Here is a 10,874-nt window from a genome sequence, read left to right as displayed (position 1 = left end):
AAAATTAATTTTGACAAGCATAAAGAAATAAACTTGCTCGATTTGAATAATTATCTTAAAATATGAATTTTAAGACGATCGAATTGTACAACTCGTGTCTCAAAATTCAAGGAGTAAAAAGATGTCACATCTAATTTAATCCTCTTAAGAATATTTTTATTTTTATTTTTAAATTAAGTTTCCAAACTAACAACATAGTTTAATTTATAGTATGTAACTCTAGGATTAAAATATAAATAATTTTTATGATTAACTTGTTTATGATTTTTATTTTATTAATTTATTTTGTGAATATGAGATTTAGAACCATCAAATTGTCACAATTTGTGTTCTAATAACTCAAAAATTAAAAAGATGTCACATCTAGTTAATTTTTAATGAAATATTTGTTATTATTTTATTTTAAAAAAAAGATATTAAATATTAAACAAGTTTAAATGATTTTTTTTTCGAAATAGAATTAGTTATAACCACGAGAATAAAATAGCAAAAATAAAAAAATATATGGACTTTAACTTAATCTATTAAATGAATACAAAATTTATATTAATTATAAATATAATCATTTTTTAATATATTTTGTAAATAAGTGAAAAATTGTTATAATGTAAAATAAATGACCTTTATTACTAGTTAACTGTATTCATAATTTTTATAATAAACATAATTAATTATATTAAACATAAATAATAATAATTTAATGAAAATAATACCCTAACCCTTAATAAAATGAAAGCGCTACTTATGCCTAAACAAATCAGGAAACACACGAACAAACAGAGCAAACCTCACCCCCATTCCAAACTCATACACAAAATTTCAAACGCAAATCAAGAATAATACCTTTCCGATTTGATCTTAAAATGGGTTTAAATATCCTTTAGCTATGGATATCAGTTTGATGGATCTGAGTTTGCTGAATAGGTTTGATGGATGTGTTTGCTATGGGTAAGATCCGTTTCTCTAAGAACAACTCTATCTTCTACCTTTCTCTGGTTTTTCTGATTGTTTTAGAAAATTTCCTCCCATCTCTCAGTTCTGTTTGCCTCAATTTATAAGAGAAACAGCTAATGTTTTCATTCATTGAACAAATACATGTTCTGGATTTTGTATTGTTACTCAACAAAAAATTCATTGGATTTTACACTTGTAATAAAATTTAAGCAAGTAGAAGCCTGTTAACTTTACATTGAGTGTATTGCATTTCTTTATTAAGCTAAAAAAAATAATCAAAGAAACCGGTTTATAACATGGGTAAGATCTGTTTATAACATGGATAATCAAAGAAACGCGTGTAACGTGTGAACGGAAGGAAACGCGTGTACAGTGTGAACTGAAGCAAACTTGTGCCCAGCAATGGTTGCAGATCAATTAAAAAATATTTTATTTCTTTTTCCTTTTTATTTTATTTTTAATATATACTTAAATCTCTGAATATAAAATAATGGTATTTTTGAAAATGATTGTAAAAATATTTAAATATATTATTATTATTAAAATAATTTTAAATTAATTGGACAAAAATTAGGTACCAACAACCAGCATACTCTAATCCCTCATTGTGGGAGTCATGAGTATGTATCTGACAATGACGCACGCCTCATACACCATCTCCTAAATCGCAAGCGTCTGAACCTGCCTCATGTGATTCTTCAACACATGATCTGCAGCAACCAAAGACTACAAGATGAATAATGTTCCTTATGGAATGGTATTGACTAAAGTCTTCAGGTATTTTGGAGTTTCCGTTTTTCTGAAAAATCTCTAATCAAAATCTCCAAATTTTCCACCAAAAATCTCTCTCATGTGAGAATGACTTTTTCTGCCCCACCTTCATCCACCACATCTTCCTTTCCCACCTCTCTCAAAAGAAAAAGATCTGCTTGACTCCGGACTGCCAAAATTCTCATTCCATTTACACCCTCCTCATCTGAACACTCACAAGAAGTAGTTCCCGAACCTGCTCAAGAACGTTCTTCACCTCCTCAAGAAAGTTCTCCAACAAAACACCAGAATCCTTCAACCTTTCTCCCTACATCATCCACCATTTTTTCAACTGACTTCATTTCTTTTTCTCAACTTCTTCGCTCCCCAATTCAGGATTTTAGGACATTTCTGACTAATTAAAACATGAGCACCATCTCACCACTCTTTGTATCACCACAAAAAACTAGCTTTTCTGTTTTTAGCATTAGTCAGTTTTTGAACTTCATAGAACATGCTGCCCCATCTAGAAATCCGTCTACCCCTCCTGCATTTCTCCCATCCATGTCCACATCTGTTCGCACTCTTCCATCTATTTTTGGGTCTCCCAATACAGTTGTTGTCACTACTACTCAGCAAACAACTCATCTTCGTTCTCTTCCTCGCCGGTCTGGACCTTCCAATTCAGATATCATGGTTGCACTGCAGATCATTATGGCTCGACAGCTTCAGCAAGATTAGGAAATCACTCTGCTGAGAACTTGGCTCAAAGAGCAACTTGCTCCCAAGTTGGGAATTCCACCTCCACCACTTCATCTGGTCCCTCCTCCTCCCGAAGTTCCTCCACCAGGAAAATCCTCCTCTTCAGAAAGATCCTCTCCCTCCTTAGCATCTTAGTTTCTCTTCTCTTACCTTTGTGAATGACAAAGGGGGAGAATTAAGTTAGCTTTTATTTTTTTTTAGAAAGTCTTGTTATGTAATTCTGCTCACAATTAAATGAAAAACCAGTTTATCGCATATAGTGTTTTAAATTATGTCAAATTAAAAACTGCATAAATTGAGGGGGAGCTTTTAAGCTCTTTAAATACTTTATATTAGAATCAGAATTTAAATCTAAATTAACATGTTTGTCATCATCAAAAAGGGGGAGATTGTTGAGACGAACTCCATATTTAAAGTTTTGATAAAAATAAACAAAGGTTAATTAAGAAAGTTAATTATGATTCTAAAATGTTATGTTAATTTAACTTGTGCTTTTGAGTGAATTTAATTAAGAACAGAATCAAGCAAAACAGAAAAAACAGCAACAAGAACATTCTGCATAAAAACAGAGAATGATCTCCAGTTTCAAGAATGTTCATAATAACATATTGACCAATCATTCTCCACCTCTTTAACAAAGATTCTGCCTCGGAAATTCATTCAAATAGAACCAGTACATGGCAAGGAACAAATAAGATTCATCCCAGCTCAAAAAGGATATCAGATCACTAAAATAAAAGGACTCGAAACAATCAAAGTAAAACAGTTTGGAACTCTAAAATCAAACTATCAAGAAAGTTTGATCAACCTTGATATATCATAAGACATTACAAAGGACATCCAGAATGATCAAAATAGGAACTCTAGATTGATCATCAAATCTCCAGAAAGATCAAAATGACAGATCCAGATTGATAATCAATCTCCGTTTTTTGCATAGCTCCAGCAGCAGTCTGTTCTCCTCTATAATGGCTTATAATCTTTCTCCAAACTTCTTTTGGCTACATTTAAAACTCAAGATCGAAACTGTACCATCCAAGATTAAGGGAGAAACTTCAAATGCTCTTTAACTAGAAGACAAAACTGATTTAAAAGATGTAACATAATAGTCAAAGCAGTTTTAAATCAATTCAAGGCTAGATTAGTTTTATTCTAAAATATTGGTTTCAGTCAAAAATACAGAGCACTACCAACAGATCTTTTTGACCTTCATTAAATGCTTCTAAAGCCTATAAATAGAAGGCCAATATCCAGAAATACAACAAGAAATTCAAGTGCTGTAAAATCCCACAAATCAATCACATACACATACTTGAAGTTCTCAAATTTCACAAAGAATAAGCAGTTCTAAATTCTCATATCAGATTGCTTGATTATTACTGAATTCTTTGTAAAGAATCAAATCTCAAACAAGAGTTGAGATATCTCAGATTCTGTCAAAAAACAATCTTATTGTAAAAACTCAAACTATAAGAGTTTCTTTTTAGTTTGTTTAGATTGTATTAAATCCTATCAAAGTTAGATAGGTACTGTTGTTACTTTATGGGTGGAAAGTAATAGAGATTGAAACAGATCAAGGGTGATCTAGACTAGGTGCTGTAAAATCAAGAAGGTTCTTTGTTTTAAACACTTAGTGGAAAATCTCACAATGTGAAGACTGGGCGTAACCCAAGTTAGGTGAACCAGGATATATCTTTGTATGATATTCTCCATCTTATCTCTTTATTTGTTAAACTTAATTGATTAACTAAGATAAAACACAAACTGATTTTCTATTTTAAGCTAATCAAGGAACGTTCTCTGTTTTATAATAAAAACCAAGAACGTTTTCTGTTTTCTGTTTTCATAACCAAGATCCATCTTGAGTTATTTTCTTAAGTTTTTAACAGGAATTTTTAAAAGGTACATTTACAATTCAAACCCCCTTCCTTGTAAATCGACATTGTTATTTCAGATATTTCTAATTATTTTATTTGTGCACTATATTCTAACTATCTTCCATCGTCATATAAATCCTTCAAAATTTCTTACAACACACATAAAGACAAAATGTCAATCAATGAACTCTTGACCATTTGTGTTCAAGAACATCAAAAACTAACAAAGAAAATGAGTGAAGTTGTTCTAATGACAATTTTGAGAAAGAACATGAATCAAAACAAGAAAAATGGGAAAGGTGAAATATCACCACAAGGTGAAATTAAGAAAAAGTCTAAGTGTTTCTTTTGCAAAAAGAAATGACACATGAAGAAGAATTTCTCCAAGTTTAAGTAACAACTTCTGAAGAAATGTATATCAATCTCGTTAGTCTATTATAAAATTAATATAGTTGATGTTATTTATATCACATGGTGAATTAGTTATAGTTCTACAATCTATATTTCGAATACCTTGTAGGATATGACGAGTCTAAGGAAACTACTTCCAAGTGAACAACATATCTATTCTGGTAGTAAGATGTGTTCGTATGTGAAAACCGTTGTAATGTGTAATTAAGTTGTAAGTAGTGGTTGTGGAAAAATTCCAAGTTTTTCTTGTAATTTAATTTTTGTATCAATATTTATAACTTTGAAATTGTCGTTCAATTTTTATGAAATTTTCTTTCGATTTGTTTTATAAATATAAATATGTTAAAAATAGTGTTTCATTAAATGCTCTTTTTTCAATTAATTTGTAAAACGATACCACAATTAATGTTATACATGTGTACGCTCACTAATTTGATCCATCATAAAAATAATTAAGATCATCTTCTTTTTACTTTCTTGTTTTCTTTCATATTGTTAGAGTGATACATACAAAAATATTGTTTTACTCCATTTTATTTTTTATACATAGATTCATATAAAACGTCTTTTATATGTATCACTCTCACAACTTTCACATCTTGAGAGAAAATGAAAAAAATAAAAAAGAGATGGTCATACTCCATTTGGAAATAGTTGGTTTCAAATTTATATTTACCATACTTGCCAATTTTTTGTCAATATTTAATCTATGGTCAATGCATATGAAAAAAACATATATTGAAATATGTTAATCTTTTAAAAGAATTACCTCAAAGAGTTTAATCTATAAAATTATGTGTGGGAATATCTTTGGTTTAAAATAAAAAAACTCAAACGTTAGAAAAAAGTTTAGTTATTCTTCCTTTCAATTTCAAATATAAAAAATTAGTTTATGTATTAATTTGTTGACTTTTAATTATAGACAAAGTCAATCAATCTATGTATTTTAATGTTGTAAACGATGACCATAATAAAATATAAATAAATTAATAATTTTATTTCTTTTTTTTATACGAAATAACAGGACTAATACACTTAACTACCTATTTTTTATTTTTACAAAACTATCTATCTTTAAATAAATGCAAAAGTATTAGTCTTTCTAATAATTGAAAAGTATTAGTCTTTCTAATAATTGAAAAGTATTAAGCTCTTTGGAAAGGCCGATCCGCTAGTTTTTAATGGATAATTTATCTAATAAAAATAACTATGTTTAGTAATAGTTATAGTACTTTTTGAAATACTATTTTAAATAACGTTGAATTTTATATCTTTCCTATTTTAATTTTTTTTTATTATGGCTTTATCCTTTGTATTTTAATTAAAATCCATTGTCATTCTTTATAATTTATTTTATTAAAATAAATTAGAAATCTTATAATTGCATATGATACCAAATATCACCTCAATCAATGCAAAATAAAGAGAAAACATGAGAGAATTTTAATTTTTTCTTATCAATTAATTTTTATTTTTATTAAGTATAAAAAATGTGAATCAAAACAAAATTTTATAAATTGAAAATTAAATTAATAAATACAAATGAAATATATATTTGACTAATAAATTTAAATTTCCAGCTTTTAAATATATATAAATTTTATTTATTAATTAAAAATATATTTTCATATCATTTTACACTTATTAATTAGTAATTGAATTACCTCCATTTTATAATAATATAATTTAATAAAAATAATATTTTGTATTTAATTTATTGACGTATGTAAACTGATCAAATTATATTAAAATAAAAATAAAAAGTTATTTTTTATCAATAAACTTATTCAACTATAAACTATTTATTTAAATCATTCGCTATCAACTATTATCAAAAGAGGTTAAGTAATAGGTCTTGCGAATCGCGAGTTAACTGACGTGGCATTATTGTGGCCGGTAGATTAAACATTACATACGGCGAGTGGCGATCTGATTGCATAGGATTCCAATTCCAACAATCCAACGAGATATATCGATGATCGAACCTTCATTGACAAACAACACAGTAAACGTGCTCCTACTTTTCCATAACGGCTACATTTTCCCACACACAAAAAAACGACAAAAGAGATCTACACACCTTTTTTGTTTTCACCTTCCCTTTTTCAGCAGACCGTTACTCCTTCTCCTTACTTAACAAACCAAACCCATTTCTCTCTTTCGCTCTCTGCCGTTTCGTCATGACGGTCGCAGCCACAGCCACTGCACGCACCAAGAGAATCTTCAAGCTCACTCTCTCCCTTCTCGGTCTCGGATTCAACTCTTCCAAATGGTAACTACTCCTCTCTCTCCCTCTCTCTGATTCAATTCACTGGATTTGGGGGTTTTAAATAGAAATATATAAACGACATTCTTTTCTGTTGTCGTTTTGCAGTAAAACGGCGGCGAAGATGGCGGTGGCCAGGATTAAGCTGTTAAGGAACAAGAGGGAGGTGGTGGTTCGGCAGATGAGACGCGACATTGCGCTTCTTCTTCAGTCTGGTCAAGATGCCACCGCTCGTATCAGGGTAATTTTACACACTTAATCACAAATGCAGATTCATTTTTATAATTATGATATTTTTTGTTGCACCCGCGTGTGAGATTAGAACAATCGACTTCCATATCACTCTACAATCTATTTTCAGTTTAGTTACATAAGTCTAGGATATATTATGAAAAATATAGTTTGATTTTTATTTATTTTTTGTTATAGAAATAACCTATACTATAAGTGCTTTAATTAAGCGTTTATCCAAACAAGACCTTGGTCCAACCATGTTCATCCATTGCAAACCAAGGTTGAGGGGTTCCCATCATGAAACTGAACATGGTTGTGTTAATTGTATAGAGCAGAGGTAAACATGCCTAGTGAATTTGTGGTTGGAATTTGATGACAGAGTATCTGATTCAGTATCTATCTTTGTTTGATTAGCTATGTGTCATGTTGCTTGGTTCTCATTTTGTTTATGCAACTTCAACATCACTTTCCTAGAATTCATTAAAGGTGAAAAGTGAAAATATCTAATTACAGACTGACTACATGTAAATTTCTAATTCTGTGCAGAAAATTATTCTTGAGTAGTGGCGATTCATGTTTTAAAGGAAGAACATTTAGGGTGAATTTGTATCTTTTATGTAAACATTCACAGGATTGATTTTATAATATAATTTAATTGGGATTCATTGTAATGGTTTTGTTGGGTTGTTCATCTTTATGGCTGTGGCTAATGAGTAGTGTAGTGTCTCCTTATAAAACTTGAAAGTTGAGACTTGTTATATGAAGGAGTGAGATTCATTCTGACAGTGGTATTAAGTTGGTTTAGGAGAGATTCTGTCAGGATAGGAGCCATTATTGCTCTGGTTAGGAGTCCTTTGACTCAGGTTTATCATTTCCACCATTGTAGAGCCCTTGAGCCCCATCCTTTTCAATTATGATTTTGCGGGTTCTATCAGATGATGATGCGAGATTTTGTTGGGTTATAGGTTGAGCATGTGATGCGAGAGCAAAATGTTTTGGCTGCGAACGAGTTCATTGAGCTGTTCTCTGAATTAGTTGTGGCTAGACTCTCAATCATTGCAAAGCAAAGGTAAAATATAGGGAACTCGTTTTTCGATTATGAAGGTAGCATACATGATATTCTGATGCTAATCCAACTTATTACAGGGAATGTCCAGCGGATTTGAAAGAAGGAATTGCTAGCTTAATATTTGCAGCCCCTAGGTGTTCCGAAATTCCAGAACTTGTGGCGCTTAAAAAAATCTTTGAGAAGAAATACGGGAAGGATTTTGTATCTGCTGCTACTGATCTTAGACCTAGCTGTGGCGTAAATCGTCAGGTAAGTCTTCTCCAGATTGCAATCTTCCTTGCGTTTGCTAACAATGAAGAAGCCTTTTTGGATTTGATGCTGGCTTGCCAGTAAGTATACTACTAATCTCCTGTTAATTCTCAAAAGTGTTAACATCAGTTCTTGTTAATTGGAAATGTCTTTTAGTTGATTGACAAGCTCTCGGTTCGCACGCCACCTGGTGAAGTAAAATTGAAAGTATTGAAGGAAATTGCTAAGGAATATCAAATTGATTGGGATACTGCAGAATCTGAGAAAGAGCTTCTCAAGCCACCTGAAGAGCTAATAGTATGATTTATTTCTATATTTATCCGAGTATTATCCATTTTCTATGCATACGTTTTGATTCAAGTATGCTATATGTTTTCGTTCTGTTGCTTTCTTATGCTATATCCTAGTTTCTCATCAAGAATTTTTGGTTCTTCTCACTCATCATCAGGAAGGGCAACGCACTTTTGTCAGTGCCAGCACTTTACCAGTGAAAACATCAACAGATGCGTCTGTTGAATCAAATAAGCCATCTACAAGGTTAATCAAAATTCAGACACTATCCTTTTATAAAAAGAAAATCAAACAATACCTTGTTGCATATGCATTATATCTTTTTTTGCTTTTTTCTAATGGAATTCTGTGGTGATTCATCAGGTTCTCGGGTGGTGGAAAAAGTGATGTCATGCATTTTGAAGATTCTAAGTCTGCTGCTGAAGCAGCAGCTGAATCAGCTAGGAAAGCAATCACGGCTGCTGAAGTTGCTGCTTATATGGCTATGAAGGACTATAATAATGAATCCCCTCAACAATATTACAATGATAAGTTCTATACTAATCCTGCAAAATATACCCAAAACATGACTCGTAAATCAACAACTGATGAGAAAATGCACAGGTCACATAGCTTACCGAGGTCTGATCATATGGACAATGAGGATACATTGCCGACCGAGTTGTATGGTGGAAAGGATTATAGAAGACATAGCTACCATCCAGCTTCTGCACATTCAGATATTAAGTTTGATGAATCAGATTGTGATGAAGAAATTGAAGCAGATGAACCTCCTGTTACGTTGCCACCTAAACGGCTTCCACCACCTGTACCTTCATCTGTGCTTAAACAGGATGCCAGCATTCGTGTTCATCCTAAATTACCAGATTATGATGAACTTACTGCTCGATTTGATGCGCTAAAATTCAGAAAGTCGCAGTCCTGAACAACCACTTATCAATATATTCTTCCTAATTCATTTATTAATATACATATAAGAATGGTATATTTTGTCATACAGAGTCATTCTAAGAATGTAATAACATTGGATGCTATACTTTATTTTTGTTACAATATTTGATGCTATAGTTTGTATGCATGGTTCTGCCACTGCGTATTATATATGTTTTGAATATATGAATTGTACAATTTTGCAATTAATTTTCAGTCATACTGCACATCTGGTTTTACCTACTTTGATTGGCACGTTTAATAATATTGCATCAACAACACCTCCCTGGTTTACAAGTCTCAATGCATATATTATAATATTAGACCACGACATACTGATGATGTCCACTCCACAGCAATATTTTTTTAAGCTAAATTTTTTTATTAATAACAAAGAAAAAACTTAATCTGGGGCATAAACCCAATCCGGGAAAATAAATAAATAAAAATTAAAAAAAGTTTCTAGAATTAAGTAGGTTTGTTGACCCTTTGATTAATATTATAAACTTTTGATTTCTCATACATATTATTTTTCCTTGTTTTAGATATCATTTTTGTAAAGAGCTTCTCAGTGGAGGTAGAATGGTAGGTATGTTTCGCTAACATATGCATCTTTAAAAAAATCCCATGATGTTTCCAAACCATCTATCTTTGAAAAAAACTCCACAACATGTGACAAAAAGGCAAACAGTTTGGTCTTTTGCAAAGAAAAGCCGGTGCACCAAACCATCAATCAATTTGGTTCAGGACATATGTTGGAACATATGTATGTTATAGTGTGAATTTAAAAATGTGTTGAAGTCCCACATTGGAAAAAAATATTTTTTGTAAATTTAATTGGAAAGAAACTTATTTTTTAAAATTCAAGTCCCACATTGGTAAGAATATTTTTTGAAATCCCACTTTGAGAAACTATCATATTTTGTGTAGTTTCAATTCTACACATACTAAAGTCCCACATTGTTTAGAAAACATATGTGACTTTGCTTCCATCACTATATAATGAGCTTCAAGCTATTGTGAAAAGTACACCAAAGTTTGATGCTTTTCCCAACTTTCTCTTTTCTCCCTCTTATATTCT

General features: G+C 31.1%; 1 protein-coding gene across 1 annotated transcript; it reads left to right on the top strand.

The window, feature by feature from the left end:
- The first annotated feature begins 6,752 nt into the window (after positions 1-6,752).
- LOC101509454 (uncharacterized) lies at positions 6,753-10,020 on the top strand. Its single transcript, XM_004509356.4, has 7 exons — positions 6,753-7,026; positions 7,129-7,261; positions 8,220-8,323; positions 8,401-8,572; positions 8,729-8,869; positions 9,021-9,109; positions 9,227-10,020. Exons 1-7 carry the CDS (start codon positions 6,935-6,937, stop codon positions 9,786-9,788), a joined length of 1,293 nt encoding a protein of 430 aa, XP_004509413.1. The 5' UTR covers positions 6,753-6,934; the 3' UTR covers positions 9,789-10,020.
- The last annotated feature ends 854 nt before the right edge of the window (positions 10,021-10,874 follow it).

This window comes from Cicer arietinum, chromosome 7 (genome assembly GCF_000331145.2).
Source record: "Cicer arietinum cultivar CDC Frontier isolate Library 1 chromosome 7, Cicar.CDCFrontier_v2.0, whole genome shotgun sequence".
Lineage (NCBI taxonomy): Eukaryota > Viridiplantae > Streptophyta > Magnoliopsida > Fabales > Fabaceae > Cicer > Cicer arietinum.
This window is presented reverse-complemented; position numbering and strand designations above follow the sequence as displayed.

What these genes read in the sequence shown, in the direction of transcription:
- LOC101509454 (XM_004509356.4), top strand. Translation starts at nt 6,935, where the DNA reads ATGACGGTCGCAGCCACAGCCACTGCACGCACCAAGAGAATCTTCAAG. An exon ending in ATGCCACCGCTCGTATCAGG is followed by an intron (nt 7,262 to 8,219) that starts GTAATTTTACAC and finishes GTTGGGTTATAG; the next exon opens with GTTGAGCATGTGATGCGAGA. An exon ending in TCAAATAAGCCATCTACAAG is followed by an intron (nt 9,110 to 9,226) that starts GTTAATCAAAAT and finishes GTGATTCATCAG; the next exon opens with GTTCTCGGGTGGTGGAAAAA.